This window comes from Rhinopithecus roxellana, chromosome 8, assembly GCF_007565055.1.
Source record: "Rhinopithecus roxellana isolate Shanxi Qingling chromosome 8, ASM756505v1, whole genome shotgun sequence".
Lineage (NCBI taxonomy): Eukaryota > Metazoa > Chordata > Mammalia > Primates > Cercopithecidae > Rhinopithecus > Rhinopithecus roxellana.
This window is the reverse complement of record NC_044556.1, coordinates 10,515,483-10,531,747: the sequence shown is the minus strand read 5'-3', so window position 1 is coordinate 10,531,747 and position 16,265 is coordinate 10,515,483. Positions and strand designations below refer to the sequence as shown.

At 58.6% G+C, this 16,265-nt stretch overlaps 3 protein-coding genes across 4 annotated transcripts; 2 read left to right on the top strand and 1 right to left on the bottom strand.

Annotated features, from left to right (window-relative positions):
• Positions 1-2,403: 2,403 nt before the first annotated feature.
• MICOS13 (mitochondrial contact site and cristae organizing system subunit 13) lies at positions 2,404-5,845 on the bottom strand. The gene is made up of 4 exons (XM_010367208.2): positions 5,409-5,845; positions 4,513-4,690; positions 4,272-4,323; positions 2,404-2,631 (listed from the first exon to the last, which is right to left on the bottom strand). The coding sequence occupies exons 1-4, from the start codon at positions 5,435-5,437 to the stop codon at positions 2,534-2,536; spliced, it is 357 nt and encodes a 118-aa protein (XP_010365510.1). The 5' UTR covers positions 5,438-5,845; the 3' UTR covers positions 2,404-2,533.
• A 139-nt stretch (positions 5,846-5,984) lies between these two features.
• On the top strand, positions 5,985-12,905 carry HSD11B1L (hydroxysteroid 11-beta dehydrogenase 1 like). 2 transcript variants are annotated; one of them, XM_010367209.2, is made up of 9 exons: positions 5,985-6,225; positions 8,105-8,205; positions 9,146-9,270; positions 9,354-9,484; positions 10,785-10,896; positions 11,270-11,361; positions 11,652-11,745; positions 11,873-12,038; positions 12,130-12,905. In XM_010367209.2, coding segments are annotated over exons 2-9 (918 nt in total). In that variant the 5' UTR covers positions 5,985-6,225; positions 8,105-8,203; the 3' UTR covers positions 12,326-12,905. The 2 variants fall into 2 exon arrangements, with proteins under 2 accessions (XP_010365511.1, XP_030791297.1); XM_030935437.1 differs by lacking the exons at positions 5,985-6,225; positions 8,105-8,205 and having other exon boundaries at positions 9,075-9,270; positions 11,652-11,799.
• Positions 12,906-14,870: 1,965 nt separating this feature from the next.
• On the top strand, positions 14,871-16,114 carry RPL36 (ribosomal protein L36). The gene is made up of 4 exons (XM_010367207.2): positions 14,871-15,005; positions 15,184-15,278; positions 15,765-15,899; positions 15,978-16,114. The coding sequence occupies exons 2-4, from the start codon at positions 15,186-15,188 to the stop codon at positions 16,065-16,067; spliced, it is 318 nt and encodes a 105-aa protein (XP_010365509.1). The 5' UTR covers positions 14,871-15,005; positions 15,184-15,185; the 3' UTR covers positions 16,068-16,114.
• The last annotated feature ends 151 nt before the right edge of the window (positions 16,115-16,265 follow it).

Here is a 16,265-nt window from a genome sequence, read left to right as displayed (position 1 = left end):
GTTGGGGACCCTCAGGGCTCACGTTGCTCCTGGTTACCTTGGCTTTTTTTTTTTTTTTTTTTTTTTAAAGAGACAGGGTCTCACTATTTCACCCAGGCTGGAGTGTGGTGGTAGACTCATGGCTCACCGCAGCCTCAGTGTCCCAGCGATCCTCCTTGCCTCAGCCGGGGCTACAGGCACGTGCCACCGCACCCAGCTAATCACCTCCACTTCTGCTGCACCCACCAGCCCTTGGGATGCCCAGTTAGCACTCACTCCAGGCCAGGGCCGGGCAAGGTGCACTCAAGGCTGGAGCGGGACCATGGGCAGCTGTGGTGACAGGTGAAAGGAAGGGCAGCCACTGATGACAGTCAGCCACTCGGTGTCCCCCACGCCCCAGCCCCAGCTGGCCTCCACCTATGGACTCCCCCGTTCTCTAGCTCTGCCCATCCCACATCGCGACAGGCTCGCTTTCCCTGGACTCCGTTGCTGGCCCATCCTCTCGCTTTCCCTGGACTCCGTTCCTAGCCCATCCTGCTTCCAGCTATCAAGTGACCCCAGCTGTCAATGGCAACGTGCCACAGCCCAGCCTTGCCTTGCTCTCTGGTCTTGGTTGTGGGTGTGGTCGCGTGTTTTCCCAACCCCTTCCCACCTTCCCAAAGTCACCGCCGGACCTCTGCTCTCTGGAGCTCCGCTTCCATGGCCCCCCAACTCCCCTGACCCCCGGCACATTCTTGCACACAGGTGCCAGTGGATGGGCGAGGGCGGACTCATGGGATAAAGCCCCCATGAGTGACCCCAGGGAAGGACTAACTCACATTTTCGGAGCTGCAGGACCCAGCCGCCTGGATGGAGGGGAGCAGCCCAGAAGGCAGTTGCTCACTGGCCTTGTCCAGTCCTTCCCCTTTAACAGTGATGGTAACAGGTTTGAGGCTGCAGACGCCCCCTGGCCCAGCCATGGCATCACAGCACTGAGTGCAAACCCCTCCCGTCCCCACAGGCTGGGGCTGTGTGCCTGGGTGCGAGGCGACTGGAAATCCTGCATGCCTAGTGAGGGTTTGTGAACAGCCTGGGCTCCAGACAGGTTGGGCAGACAGAACTGTCGGTGCAAGTTTCTTCATCTGTAAAATGGGCCTGAAGCCTGCTCCTTCCTGGGGCTTCAGGAAGGGCCTGGTGGACGGTGGCAGGAGGCGGTGGGTGCGTGGGTGCTGCTGGCCAGGACGGTGAGCACCGGCTTCCTCCTGCAGCACCGAGGGTCAGGGATGCTCCCCTGCCCTGCTCATCCCTCCCTCACCCTAGACCTGCCCTGACCACTGCTAAGGCCCAGTAAGGACAGGGGTACAGCGGATGTGGGGGACCTGCCCCAGGACCACACTCCTCGGGGGAAGGGGGTGGGTAGGCCCCGTGGGCTCCCCTTCTACCAGATTAGGCCGCTGATCCCAGCCACACCCCTCCTACGCCCTGCTCAGGCCAGGGGCTTCTCCTCTCTGAATGGGACAGGGGGGGAGATGCCCTGGCCTCTAGTCTCTGCTCCTCTCCTCTGTAACAGCTGTCCCCTCCTGAACTCAGTCCCCTACACCAAGCAACATAAACCCCTGAACTCGTGGGAACGGGGACCCTGTTCCACCTCGGTGAGCATCACCCATCTGCTCCCTGCTCTCAGGGCAGCATCCTACGGAGGCCTCCGGCCCCACCCAAGCCCCCCACCGCCACACCCCCATCTGCCTGGAGCCACCAGGCCTCTTGCCATCACCAACCCTGTGGACCGCCCTCTGTGGCTGGATGCTGGGAGCCTCTCAGGGAGCCCCTCAACAGGCCCGGCCTCCCAGGGCTCATGCCTGATGCGGGGGACCTGTGCAGGCTGCCAGGTAGCTCGGCCAGCGAGTGGCAGGGGTGTCAGGGAAGGCGTCCCAGGGGAGAGGGGATGTCCGGGAGACCCTCTGAATGGCAACAAACACCTGGATTTCCTTCAACGGCCAGGAATCCCTATAGGGTTGTCGAGGAGAGGGTGGAATGAGGGTGGAGTCCAGCCAACGAAGGGCCGGGACAGGAGCTGAGGAGGGCGGAAACCAGTGGCCCCGGGGGCTCCTGCCCTGTGTCCTACAGGGAAGCAGACCCCACTTCTGTCCACTCTGGCTCTTCCACTGTCCTACCCTGGTCTCAGCCCTCCAAAACCAAGACCCCGCAAAACCCAGGCTTGGCCAAAGCACTTTCCCGGCCCCAGAGCACGGCCTGTGGAGCACCGGGAGCAACTGCTCTGACCTCTGACTCCCCGCACCAGAGCAGACGGCAGAGAGGAGAGCTATGGCCTGTGGTCAAGATCAAGCCCTGATAAGCCATCAGGAGCCCGAAGCCCAGGCTTTGGTGCTCTGGGCACCACCAGGCCGACCCTGTGCCCCTTGGGGCCAGCACACTGGTCAGGGAACACTTCCGAAGTCCTTTATTGGGCCGGCAAGGCCGGGAGCTGCCCTCGGAGTGGGGTCCCAGTCTGGAGTCTTCAGGTCAGTGGTAGCCCTGCCCATTCTGGCTGGGGCAGGCGGCCCCTGCTGACTTGCTACTTGGTGCGTGCCTTCACATACTCCCAGCCCTCCTTGGAGTACTCACGGACCTTGGAGGGGGCCACCGACAGAGCTGACATCACCGTCATGATGCCTGTGGGAAAGGGACGGCCACTGGTGATGCTCCCCTCCCAGCCTCACCCAGCCTCCAACCCCTGGGAAACGCTGAGTTTTTTTTTTGGGTGGTGGGCAGGGGGACAGGGGACGGAGTCTCACTCTGTCTCCCAGGCTGGAGTGCAGTAGTGCGATCTTGGCTCACTGCAACCTTCGCCTCCCGGGTTCAAGTGATTCTCCTGCCTCAGCCTCCCAAGTAGCTGGGACTACAAACGCACCACCATACCGGGCTAATTTTTTTTTTTTGGAGATGGAGTCTCACTCTGTCACCCAGGCTGGAGTGCAGTAGTGCAACCTCAGCTCACTGCAACCTCCGCCTCCTGGGTTCAAGCAATTCTCCTGCCTCAGCCTCCCAAGTAGCAGCTGGGATTACAGGCGCGCACCACCAAGCCCAGCTAATTTTTGTATTTTTAGTAGAGATGGGGTTTCACCATGTTGCCCAGGCTGGTCTTGAACTCCTGACTTCAGATGATCCGCCCGCCTCAGCCTCCCAAAGTGCTGGGATTACAGGCGTGAGCCACCACACCCAGCCTAATTTTTGTATTTTTAGTAGAGATAGGGTTTCACTATGTTGGCCAGGCTGGTCTTGAACTTCTGACCTTGTGATCTGCCCTCCTCAGCCTCCCAAAGTGCTAGCATTACAGGCATGAGTCACCATACCCAGCTTTGTTTTGTTTTTTAGAGACAGGGTTTCCCTCCGTTGCCCACGCTGGAGTACGGTGGTGTGATCATAGCTCACTGCAGCCTTGAACTCCAGGGCTCAAGTCATCCTCCTACCTAAAATTCCCGAGCAACTGAGATTACAGGCACACGCCACCATGCCCAGCTAATTAAAAAAGATTTTTATTTTTTATTTTTTATTTTTGTAGAGAGAGGGTCTCATTATATTGCCCAGGCTCTTCTCAAACTCCTGGCTTCAAGCAATCCTTCTGCCTTGGATTCCAAAAGTGCTGATAGCCATGAGCCAACACACCCAGTAAGCAAAAATTTTTTAGAACAACTTCCAGTAGAAACTGAGGCAGCGGTGGGACAGGGCTTTGCCTTGTCGAAGCTCATAGAACAAGCTCCGATGTGGGCGGGCCCAGGCCTCCTGCCTCTCATTCTACCAGGCGTTGCACAACCCAGCCCTCAAAGGCTCCCCCCAATCCCCTTCCCTAGAATCTCCACTCTTTTCCTTTGTATTTATTTATTTATTTTTGAGACAGAGTCTCGCTCTGTCACCGAGGCTGGAGTGCAGTGGCACCACCTCTGCTCACTGCAATCTCTACCTCCTGGGTTCAAGCGATTCTCCTGCCTCAGCCTCCCGAGTAGTTGGGACTACAGATATGCGCCACCACACCCAGCTAATTTTTGTATTTTTAATAGAGACAGGGTTTCACCATGTTGGCCAGGATGGTCTCGAACTCCTGACTTCAGATGATCCACCCACCTCGGCCTCCCAAAGTTCTGGGATTACAGGCGTGAGCCACCGTGCTCGGCCTCCTTTCTCTTTTAGATCCCTAAGAGACACATGTTGGGCAGGAAGGGGGATGGACAGAAAGGAATGGCCAGGAAGTGGGGAGAGGCTCTAGACTGGGGTGTCTGCAGCAACCTCCCAAGTAAAGAAACTGGGTGCCTTACCTGCATTCCAGGAGTCACGGATGGGAAAGTCAATCTTTGGAGGGGCTGGGAGCTGGGAAAAGAGATGAGCAGAAAGAAGTGGTGAAAAGGCTCAGCAGCCCATCCCCAGAAGCGGAGGGAGGAGGACAGGCCTGAGAATCAGGCCAGCATAAATATGGAGAACAACATCAGGCAGGGCTGGAGGGACCCCCCAGGAGCTCACCACCCGCCAAGCCCTGGCCTCGCTCCCAGCCCAGAGTACCTGGGGTATCTGCAGGCCCGTCTGCTGACACACGTACTGGCTGAACTGGTACATGGCGGGCGGGACCACCTCTCCAGCCTTCTGTAGGGCTGCCTGGCTCTTGTCGCTGGGCCCCAGCAGCTCCTGGTCGTACACCAGGTAGACGGCGCCCCCAGCCACACTTCCCTTGATGAGAAACCTGCGGGCAGGGACGGGAGGAGCAGAAGCTCAGCGGACACTGACCGCCACCCTCGGAGCTAAAGGCCCACGGAGACAGTGAGACCCTCCTGGGGGCTCACCGTCCACAGGTGACACTCTGTTGTGTAGCACCGTCCACAGGTGACACTCTGTAGTGTAGCACCGTCGACCCAGACTCCCATTATATATAGCACTCGATTTACAATGTGCAAGGCAGGGCGGCTGGACGCCACTTTAACTGATACACTGAAACCCAGAGGGGGAGAGTGGGTCACTCAAGGTCCCACAGTGCGCGGGGGCAGTGAAGACGTAAGATCCTTGACATTCTAGAAGCCTTCCAGCCCTGGAGAAACCAAGTGCTCCTGGGCGCCTCCTGCCCGCTGTCACTCCGAGCACGCATTCACCTCCCATCCACGCCAGCGGCAGGATTCACCGGCATTCCCACTTCACAGAGAAGACAACTGAGGCTCGGAGGCGGAGGCTGACACCGCGAGGGGAACGCCAAGGGCTCGCTGGGAGGCAGGAGGGAGGGGACTGGCGACCTCGGGAAGCCCCACCCCGCTGGAGCCTCAGTTTCCCTATCTGGCCCATAGGCGGGGGACGAAGGGGAGGTGACCCTACGGAAAGCGAAGAGCAGATCGGGACCAGACTGGAGACAGGGGTGCTCACAGAAAGGGACTTTTTCGGGGACTCAGGTCCCCTCCGGCTCCCCCACGCACCTCATCAGCGACCACACACGGGCCACCATTGTCGCTCGGATCCACGCGCAAGGACACTCGACTCGCCCGCCGCTTCCTGTCGCGGTCCTGCAGAGGCCTCGGGGAGGTGTAGTCTTTCTTGCCCGACGCAAGGTCCTCTGGGAGTCGTAGTCTCTGACGGCTCTGAGTCCAAAGAAAGGCTGCCGTCCCGCAGCGAGGGGCCGCTGGGAAATGGACGCTTTAAGGCCCGGGCCGCCGCAAGGCTGTCTGGGAAACGTAGTCAGCACGGCGCTATTTGTACCTGCCCGCGGAGCCTCCTGGGAAATGTAGTTCGGCCCGGCCCGGTCCTGGCGGCGTGAGGGGAAAGAGTCGTTAGGTGCCTGGCTGAAGCCTGAAGTTAACCCGAGAAGAAGTCGGAACCCGAGAGATCCACCCGCGCCCGCGCGGGGAACCAAGGGCCCGGACCTAGGAAGAGTGTGCCTAGAAGGCAGTTGTCACGGCAACGCGAGGGCGGGATTGTTCGAGAGCGGCGGCCCCCTCACGTGATCGATTCGGAGGCGGGGCGTCCGCCCAGGGGGCGGGGCCGGGCCCCTGCTGGGAGGTGGAGACCAGGCGGGGACTGTTGCCCGGCGACGCTCCGGCGCTGGGTCCCCGCGGCCTGGCTCCTCCCCGGGAGAAGGTGGGCTTCCAGTCACGTGACCCGGGCGCTACGGGAGGGGGCGCGGTCGGGTACCCGGCAGGAGGCGGCCGAGAAGAGAGGACCGTGGGGGCGTTCGCGTGGCTCCCAGGCCGGGACCCCAGCCCCGCTGGACAGTGGGGGAAACTGAGGCCTGAGTGGGTGAGTGCACGGTTTAGGGGTGCGCAGCGGGTCACAGGCCCGCTTTGTTCAGAGGGGAAGCTAAGGACCGCCGAGGTCAAGAAAGGGCCGGTGAGTTCTGCAGGGATTTGGTTCCCCCCCATTTCTCCCGCATTTCGGCCGGCTGCTGTAACCATTCATCTGCCCATCCATCTGTCCATACGTCCATCCTTCCATCCATCCATCTGTCCATCCACACTTCCGCTCATCCATCTGAATCCCCATCCATCCACCCATCCGTTCATCCATCTGTCCCCCCATCCACCCACCCATCCATTCATCCATCTGCTCCCCCCATCCTTCCACCCATCCATCTGTCCATCCATCCATCTATTTATTTGGCCATCCACTCATCCATCCGTCCATACATCCATAAATACATTCATGCATCTGTCCATCCATACGTCCATCCTTCCATCCATTTATGTGTTCCCCCCGTTTATCCATTCATCCATCCATCCACTCATCTGTCCGTCCATTATCCATCCATCCACCCGTCCATCTATTCATCTGGTCATCCACCCACCCATCCATCCTTGTATCTGTGCATCCATCCACCCATCCGTCCACCCGTCTGTCCATCTGGTCCCACTTCCCCCTGCCAGGCTGCTGCAGTCAGTATGGAGCTGGGGGTGGAAAGAGGGATGAGCAGAGGGGCTTCATGGGCTGTCCCTGGAAGGGGAAAAGGTGGAAGCTCGTTGCTTGCTGTGGGCATGCCTGGTGTGTTTGGGGAAGGCGAGGAGTTCACTCTTTTGAGAACTGAACGATTCATTAATGGGGCCATGGGAGAGGAGGATAGACAGGTAGTCAGGGTCTATACCTGCAGGGCCTCATGGGGTGCAGTGAGGAGCCTGGTTTCCACCAGTTGCAGTGGGGACCCCTGAGAGGGTTTGGAGCAGGCAGGGCCATGGCCATGTTGCTTTTGACACAGATGCCTTTGGCTGTGTGGACAGGAGAGGCAGGGAGGGAATGAGTGTGGACATGGGGAAGCCAGTGTGGAGGTGGGGGAGACCAAGTGGGAGATGGAAGGGAGGCCAGAGGAAAAATGGGGGTGGTCAGGCCAGGAGTAGGGTTTAAGAGGGAAGTAACAATCTGGGAGCCCTGGAGAGAGACAGAAAGGGACAGCTGGGGAGAGATTGGAGAGGGAGAATTGATAAGATCTGAAAACCATGAGCTCATGGGGGTGAAAGGCTAGAAGGAGGTGAGGATAATGCCTGGGTCTCCTATTTAGGGACGGGACAGTGGGGCTAGTTCGGGGATGGTGAGCTGGGGAGAGAAGCAGGTGTGGGGTGACATGCTGAGCCTGGATTGGGTCCTGCTGGCTCAAAGGGGCCTGGAGGTTGTCAAGAGGAGACACCCAGAGAACAGCAGAGGCAAAGAACCTAGGGCTGGACCTACAGATGGGAGATTTCGGGGCTCCTCAACGATCCCCTTCATCTGGTTTGTCTCATCTTCCTGGTTCTGGAAGTCTTCTTCCCCTTGTCCCACTGACTTTTTTTTTTTTTTTTTTTTTTTTGAGATGGAGTCTTGCTCTGTCGCCCAGGCTGGAGTGCAGTGGCCGGATCTCAGCTCACTGCAAGCTCCGCCTCCTGGGTTCACACCATTCTCCTGCCTCAGCCTCCAGAGTAGCTGGGACTACAGGCGCCTGCCACGTCGCCCGGCTAGTTTTTTGTATTTTTTAGTAGAGAGGGGGTTTCACTGTGTTAGCCAGGATGGTCTCGATATCCTGACCCCTTGGCCCGCCTTGGCCTCCCAAAGTGCTGGGATTACAGGTGTGAGCCGCCATGCCCAGCCTTTTTTTTTTTTTTTTTTTTTTTTTTTTTTTTTTTTCCTGATATGGAGTTTTGTTCTTGTTGCCCAGGCTGGAGTGCAATGGCAAATCTCAGCACACTGCAACCTCCATCTCCCGGGTTCAAGCGATTCTCCTGCCTCAGCCTCCCAAGTATCTGGGATTACAGGCATGCGTGTGCCTCAGCCCCCTGAGTAGCTGGGATGACAGGCACCTGCCACCACACCCGGCTAATTTTTGTATTTTTAGTAGAGATGGGGTTTCACCGTGTTGGCCAGGCTGGTCTCAAACTCCTGACCTCAAGTGATCTGCCTGCCTCAGCCTCCCAATGTGCTGGGATTCCAGGCGTGAGCCACCACACCCAGCCCAAGGAGGTCACTTTTGCACCGAGACTTGAAAGAAGTGAGAGACCAAGCCATTTGGTTATATCCAGAAACAGCATGCTAGGTGGTAGAAACAGCCTATGCGAAGACCCTGAGGCAGGATGGTGACTGGCGCTTTTTTTTTGTTTTTCTGAGATGGAGTCTCGCTGTGTAGCCCAGGCTGGAGGGCAGTGGCACAATCTTCTCAGCTCACTGCAAACTCCATCTCCCGGGTTCACGCCATTCTCCTGTCTCAGCCTCCCGAGTAGCTGGGTCTACAGGCGCCCAACACCACGCCTGGCTAATTTTTTGTACTTTTAGTAGAGACGGGGTTTCACCATATTAGCCAGGATGGTCTCGATCTCCTGATCTCATGATCCACCCGCCTGGGCCTCCCAAAGTGCTGGGATTACAGGTGTGAGCCCCTGCGCCCGGCCAGCTGGTTTCAAGGAACAACAAATGATCTGTTTTAGTGGAGGAGAGTGAGCAAGGAGGACAGGTCCGCGCAGGGCGCTTGTGGCCACCAAGGCGTCTGGTTTTTATTCTAACTGGAACAGGAAGGAAGTTCAGTCCAGGGGAGGCAAGGTGTGTGGATGGAGAGGGCTGAGAAGGGTGGAGGGAGAGGGTGCAGGTGCGGTGGTTCATGGAGCCATCGTGGTGGCCTGGACAGGTGGTGGCTGTGGAGAGGAGGGCATGGATCCAAGGTGGTGGCATCACCAAACACCCACCAAAAGCGGTGGCTGTGGGCCAGGCCTGTGCCGGCCACCTCTGTCCCCTGTCCCTCTGCAGGCCCACAGAGGACCATGAAGGTGCTTCTCCTCACAGGGCTCGGGGCCCTGTTCTTCGCCTATTATTGGGATGACAACTTCGACCCAGGTGAGCACCTGGGGTTGAGGGAGGGAGAAACCGGGCCAGCTGTCCTGTCCTCCGCCCAGAGTGACCACCCCGGCTATGGCCAGCCAGCCTCCAGGGGGCGCGAGTGCTGCTGACAGGGGCCAACGCTGGTGTCGGTGAGGAGCTGGCCTATCACTACGCGCGTCTGGGCTCCCACCTGGTGCTCACTGCCCACACTGAGGCCCTCCTGCAGAAGGTGAGCCACCCCATGTCTAGATGAATGGTGGGGGTACTTGTGGCGGGAGGGAAGAGAGCCTGGGTTTGAATCCCTGCAATGATCCAGGCTTCCTGTGGGACCTTGGGCAAGTCGCCTAACCTCTCTGAGCCTCTCAGTTTCCTCATTTGCAAAACGGGGACAATAAAACCATTTTCTGGCCAGGCACAGTGGCTCACGCCTCTGGTCCCAGCACTTTGGGAGGCTGAGGCAAGTGGATCACCTGAGGTCAAGAGTTCAAGACCAGCCTGGTCAACATGGTGAAACCCCGTCTCTACTAAAAATACAAAAATTAGGCCAGGCAAGTTGGGCTCACACCTGTAATCCTAGCACTTTGGGAGGCCAAAGTGGGCAGATCACTTGAGGTCAGGAGTTCAAAACCAGCCTGGCCAACATGGTGAAACCCCGTCTCTACTAAAAATACAAAAAAAACCAAACCAAAACAAAACAAAAAAAACGCCGGCATGGTGGCATGCACCTGTAATCCCAGCTACTGAGGAGGCTGAGGCAGGAGAATTGCTGGAACCCGGGAGGTGGAAGTTGCAGTGAGCTGAGATTGTACCACTGCACTCCAGCCTGGGTGACAGAGAGAGACTCTGTCTCAAAAAAAAAAGAAAAAAATAATTAGCAGGGCATGGTGGCACGAGCATGTAGTCCCAGCTACGTGGGAGGCTGAGTCAGAAGAATCACTTGAACCCTGGAGGTGGAGGTTGCAGCGAGCCGAGATCGCACTACTGCACTCCAGCCTGGGCAACAAAGTGAGACTCCATCTCAAACAAACAAAAAACCCCACCTTATCATGGGTTAGGATGTTGTGCCAGTGCAGTGAGGTGGTGACTGGAAAGTGCAGTGTTTCTCAGCAAATGAGAGTATTGGGTGTCCACGCCTGTGCTGATAGCCAGGGTTCTCAAACTCCAAGGGAAGGATGGGCACTTCTTAGCAACAAACAGCCCATTGCTACTTCAAGGAAGGGTATAGCTCTTGGACACAAACCTTTCAGTTTTTCAAGAGAAGCTAGCAATCTGGAAATTGTAGGTAAAATGTCCTGTTTTAGATGTTGGTGATTGACTAACCACCAAATTGGCCAGCATTCTGGCCCGCGGGCTCCACTTTGTGCCCCCCAGCAGTGGTAAATTTTTGGGAATGGTGTCGAATGGGGCTCGAGACTCAGAGTGGGGGGGGGGTTTCAGGCGGGGGCCTCCCTATGGCTGGCAGGTGCGGGGTGGGAGGGGGGTGCGCTGCTGTAGAGGAGAGGCCCACGGGCAGCTCTGGCCCCCCCCAGGTGGTAGGGAACTGCCGGAAGCTGGGCGCCCCCAAGGTCTTCTACATCGCTGCGGACATGGCCTCCCCTGAGGCGCCCGAGAGCGTGGTGCAGTTTGCGCTGGACAAGCTGGGTGAGGGGCTAGGCCTGAAGCCAGGAGTCCAGGACCTTGGCCTAGGCCTTAGGGACAGGACCGGAATTGGGCTGTGGGTGTGGCTACAGTAACAGGTGTCTCAGGGCGGAGACGTATGAGGACTGGGGGCGTGGTCGGGGTGGAGTCTCATTGCATCTTGCAGAAAGAGCTCTGAACGGGGCCTCATTGAATGGGGACGAAACCTTGCCAGATCCAGGGAGTAAGGCCAGGGCTGGGTGTCTTTGATCGTAGGGGGAGTTACCTGGGGCGGAGCTCACTGGATCAGCGCTCTGGGTGGAGTTAAGATCGGGGGCGGGGTTTCATCGTGTCCTTGGGGAGGGGCCTCCGGGGCTGACCAGCGTTTCTGGGCCAGGAGGGCTGGACTACCTCGTGCTGAACCACATCGGCGGCGCCCCGGCCGGCACGCGAGCCCGCACCCCCCAGGCGACGCGCTGGCTCATGCAGGTGCTCCGCTCCTCCGTGGCCCCCGCCCGCCCCTCGATCTCAGGGACCGGTGGTCCGCTCCCTTCGCGGCCGGGACTCTGCCACCTCCCGAGCCGGCTCTCCTCCATTCCCGCCCCGGCCACGCCCCTCCTAGCCCAAGGCCCAGCCACGGCCTTGACCCCGCCCTTGGGCAGGCCTTCCGAGTTTCTGGCCCCGCCTCGGACCTGGTCCTGGCCCCGCCCTCCGGGTTTCTAGCCCCGCCCTTCCCCTGGGCTCCGCCTCTGCCGGTGACTCGCAAGTGCCACCTGCAGGTAAACTTTCTGAGCTACGTGCAACTGACGTCGCGGGCGCTGCCCAGCCTGACGGACAGCAAGGGCTCCCTGGTGGTGGTGTCCTCGCTGCTCGGTGCGTGTACTCGGCCCCGGCTCTGCGGGACGGGGAGTGGGGAGCTCGATGCGGGTAAGTCTGGAGGGTCTGGGCAGGCTTCCCGGACGACCGGGAGCCACTCAGCCGCTGCCGTCCGCGCTCCCAGGCCGCGTGCCCACGTCATTCTCCACTCCTTACTCGGCGGCCAAGTTCGCGCTGGACGGCTTCTTCGGCTCCCTGCGGCGGGAGCTGGACGTGCAGGACGTGAACGTGGCAATCACCATGTGTGTCCTGGGCCTCCGAGATCGCGCCTCCGCCGCTGAGGCAGTCAGGTGAGGCCCGGGCGAGCCTGGGGTTGGGCTGGGGCCCATGGGCGGCCGCCCAGCCCCAGCCGCAGTCCCCACCGCGCCCTCCCGTCCCCAGGGGAGTCACGAGGGTCAAGGCGTCCCCGGGGCCCAAGGCAGCCCTGGCCGTGATCCGCGGCGGCGCCACGCGCGCGGCTGGCGTCTTCTACCCGTGGCGTTTCCACCTGCTGTGCTTGCTCCGGCGCTGGCTGCCGCGCCCGCGGGCCTGGTTTATCCGCCAGGATCTCAACGTCACGGCCGCTGCTGCAGCCTGAGCACCGGGGGGGGTGCCCCTTACCGTCCCAGACGGGAACACTCCTCCCTGCAACTGTCCCTGGAGCCAGAACACTCACAGAGACACCCCTGAGAGGGTGGCCATAGCCCAAGATGAAGTCATCAAGACAGAAAAGCAAAACTGACAAAAACGACGGGCACCTGGAACCAGTTACAGCTTCGGAGGTGCAGGTGCCCCTTGTTAGGCGCCTTTGTCCGGGACCTGCAAGGCCTCACTCGTTTGATCTTTATTGATGACATGACTGCTTCCATTTTGCAGATGAGGAAACTGAGGCTCAGAGAGGTCACGCCACCCTTGAGCCACCCATGGACCCCTCTCCATCTCCTGTCTGTGTTTCTATAGAGTCCCTGATTTATTTTTTCCACTCATTCCATCTGGGAGGATCTCCCCCAACCCCTGCCAGCTTCCCCCAGCTGGGGTCTCTGGTACTCTTCACACCTGCAGGGACGTCTACACTGTTCGTCTACCTGGTGGCAGGGTCTGATGGGGAGGAGGAGGGAAAGAGTGTGTTCTGGGCTGGACCCAGCCTGTTTGAGAATAAAAACTCTTCTTCTCTTGCATATATGTTATTCAAATTCCTTGGTAATTCCAATTTGCTAGCAGCTGGCGGGCAGCAGGAGGGGGGTGTGTGTATCAGGATCCTTGACTCTCAATCCCATTTCATAGGTGGAGAAATGGAGGCTGAGAGGGCCAGAAGCCGCGGCTCACGCCTATAATCCCAGCATTTTGGGAGGCCAAGGTGGGCAGATCACTTGAGGTCAGGAGTTTGAGACCAGCCTGGCCAACATGGTGAAACCCTGTCTTTACTTTTTAATTAATTTATTTATTTTTGAGACGGAGTCTCACTCTGTCGCCCAGGCTAGAGTGCAGTGGTGCAGTCTAGGCTAACTGCAACCTCCACCTCTGGGGTTCAAGCGATTCTTGTGCCTCAGCCTCCCGAATAGTTAGGATTATAGGTGTGGGTCACCACGCTTTTTTGTATTTTTAGTAGAGACGGGGTTTTACCATGTTGGCCAGGCTGGTCTCGAACTCCTAGCCTTAGGTGATCCCCCTGTCTCGGCCCCTCAAAGTGCTGGAATTACAGGTGTCAGCCACTGTACCCGGCTGCAAATATTTTAATTAAAAAATTAGCCACGCGTGGTGGCATGTGCCTGTGGTCTCAGCTAAGGAGGCTAAGTCAGGAGGATCACTTGAGCCCTGGAAGTCAAGGCTGCAGTAAGTTATGATTACAGCACTGCACTCTCTAGCCTGCGTGACAGCAAGACCCTGTCTGGAAAAAACATGAAAGTGCTAACCCCAATTAGAGCAGCCCTAAATTGAGACTCTCTCTCGTATATTAGTAGCATTAAAGGAAAAAATTGGAAATTTGTGTGTGTCCGACACGTGATTGTTATTTAGCTTTCCGTCCCTGCACCACCTAAAATTAGATGTCCCCAAGGGGCTGTATTCAGACCGAGTCCAGAGCTTGACCAATTGATAGATAATGAAACCAATACCTCGTTAATGGGCCTTTTTTTTTTTTTTTTTTTTTTGGACAGAGTTTCGCTGTTGCCCAGCCTGGAGTGCAGTGGCGCGATCTTGGCTCACTGCAACCTCTGCCTCTCACGTTCAAGCAATTCTCCTGCCTCAGCCTCCTGAGTAGCTGGGATTACAGGAGCATGCCACCATGCCTGGCTATTTATTCATTTATTTATTATATTTTTGAGACGGAGACTTGCTCTGTTGCCCAGGCTGGAGTGCAGTGGCATGATCTCGGCTCACTGCAAGCTCCGCCTCCCGGGTTCACGCCATTCTCCTGCCTCAGCCTCCCGAGTAGCTGGGACTACAGGCGCCCGCCACCAGGCCCGACTAATTTTTTGTATTTTTCGTAGAGACGGGGTTTCACCGTGTTAGGCTGGTCTCGAGCTCCTGACCTCATGATCCACAAGCCTTGGCCTTCCAAAGTGTTGAGATTACAGGCGTGAGTCACCGCACTCGGCCTAACGGGCATTTTAACAGTTCAAACATGGCCGTGCGCGGTGGCTCAAGCCTGTAATCCCAGCACTTTGGGAGGCCGAGACGGGCGGATCACGAGGTCAGCAGATCGAGACCATCCTGGCTAACATGGTGAAACCCGGTCTCTACTAAAAATACAAAAAACTAGCCAGGCGAGGTGGCGGGCGCCTGTAGTCCCAGCTACTCGGGAGGCTGAGGCAGGAGAATGGCGTAAACCCGGGAGGCGGAGCTTGCAGTGAGCTGAGATCCAACCACTGCACTCTAGCCTGGGCGACAGAGCGAGACTCCGTCTCAAAAAAAAAAAAAAAAAAAAAAAACAGTTCAAACAGTTTGTGATTATTCTTGTTCTACAATTGAAGAAATTCTGGGGGATGAGGTCGTCGATGCTGAGTCGGCCAGAAATCGGCGGAGTTGGAATTCGAACTCATGTGACAAGCAGAGGGAGGAAGGCAGCCATAGCCACCTCCACTGGTTCCGACTGCAGCTCTCGGGCGCGCAGGAGTAAATGCGCATGCTCAGTGAGACCGCGGGGGGAAGACTCCAGCCGCCAGGGGGAGTGCGCGCCGTTCTTGCCTCTCTGGCCTGCGCCTCCTGAGCCCAGTAGATATCCCAGAGTTCCGCGCGGCGCCAGCCCTTCCGTCACGGCCGCCACTGGAGAGCAGTAGGTAAGTGCGTTCCCGCACTGCCGGGATCCGCCGCCATCCGGACTCCCGTGTCCTCTGTGCGGGTTGGAGGATGGTTGGTTGTGGCCAGCGAGGCTGAAGAAGCCGGGACGCGGGTCTTTGGGCCTCGGGAACCGAGCCTGTACTTACCTCCGCCCCTTCTCCCCGCCGCTGTCCGCAGCCATGGCTCTACGCTACCCTATGGCCGTGGGCCTCAACAAGGGCCACAAGGTGACCAAGAACGTGAGCAAGCCCAGGCACAGCCGCCGCCGCGGGGTGAGTGCGGGGGCCGCGCGGAGGTTGTCGGGGGTTTCTTGGAGGGTGGAGGACACGGCTTGGGCAAAGGCTCTCGACCTGAAAGAACGCGCGTTGGGGCCCGGAACTAAGGGGGGCAGCGTGCAGTCCACGCTGGGGCAGAGGGAGCACCTTGAGAGCGGCGCGGGCAGCGGGTTTGGGGTTCTGACGTATGAGTAGGAGTTCGCTGATGGAGCTGGCCCCAGGTTGCGGTGTGTGAGGCTGGGGGATTTCAGGTGTGTCAGTGTACTGGGCTTCTTTATTCAGCAGGCAGCCTGGACTCCAGGCGCGTCCTGCGAGTGTTGCGGAGACTGGGACTTGGGGAGGATGGGAGCTGCTCTGGGCGCGGTGAAAAGCCCCAGGGGTTAATACCTTGGTTCTCACAGCTACCTACAGAGGGGAGGAAGTAGGCAGGGAAATCGTGGCAGCGCGAGCAGCTGTTTAAAACGGCCGCCCCTTTCCCCCCAGCGTCTGACGAAACACACGAAGTTCGTGCGGGACATGATTCGGGAGGTGTGTGGCTTTGCCCCGTACGAGCGGCGCGCCATGGAGTTACTGAAGGTCTCCAAGGACAAACGGGCCCTCAAGTTTATCAAGAAAAGGGTAGGTGGGCGCTGCCGGCCGAGGGGCGGGATGGGATGGGAGTTGGGGCCGGGCTGACTGCGGCCTCGTCCCTGGCAGGTGGGGACGCACATCCGCGCCAAGAGGAAGCGGGAGGAGCTGAGCAACGTGTTAGCCGCTATGAGGAAAGCTGCTGCCAAGAAAGACTGAGCCCCCTCCCCTGGCTTCTCCCTGAAATAAAGAACAGCTTGACACAAGCCCTGGCTCTGCTGCTGTCCGTGGGTGGGGGGGGTGTTGTCCACCGTCCCCTCCGGTGCCCGCCCTGAGCCACACCCTCTGCAGGTGCTGCCTGGCCGCCAATCAAAAGCCCTGGCCCACCCACCCTTCCTGGGGCAGCAGATGAGGAGG

Bases quoted from the DNA above. Each gene is read 5' to 3' on its own strand.
- MICOS13 (XM_010367208.2), bottom strand. From the start codon at position 5,437: ATGGTGGCCCGTGTGTGGTCGCTGATGAG. The intron at 4,691-5,408 runs GTGCGTGGGGGA...CCCTGCCCGCAG, and splicing joins CGTGTGTGGTCGCTGATGAG to GTTTCTCATCAAGGGAAGTG. The intron at 4,324-4,512 runs GTACTCTGGGCT...CTCTTTTCCCAG, and splicing joins CGGGCCTGCAGATACCCCAG to CTCCCAGCCCCTCCAAAGAT.
- HSD11B1L (XM_010367209.2), top strand. The intron at 9,271-9,353 runs GTGAGCACCTGG...GGCTATGGCCAG, and splicing joins GGATGACAACTTCGACCCAG to CCAGCCTCCAGGGGGCGCGA. The intron at 10,897-11,269 runs GTGAGGGGCTAG...TTTCTGGGCCAG, and splicing joins GTTTGCGCTGGACAAGCTGG to GAGGGCTGGACTACCTCGTG.
- RPL36 (XM_010367207.2), top strand. From the start codon at position 15,186: ATGGCTCTACGCTACCCTATGGCCGTGGGCCTCAACAAGGGCCACAAG. The intron at 15,279-15,764 runs GTGAGTGCGGGG...CTTTCCCCCCAG, and splicing joins GGCACAGCCGCCGCCGCGGG to CGTCTGACGAAACACACGAA. The intron at 15,900-15,977 runs GTAGGTGGGCGC...CGTCCCTGGCAG, and splicing joins TCAAGTTTATCAAGAAAAGG to GTGGGGACGCACATCCGCGC.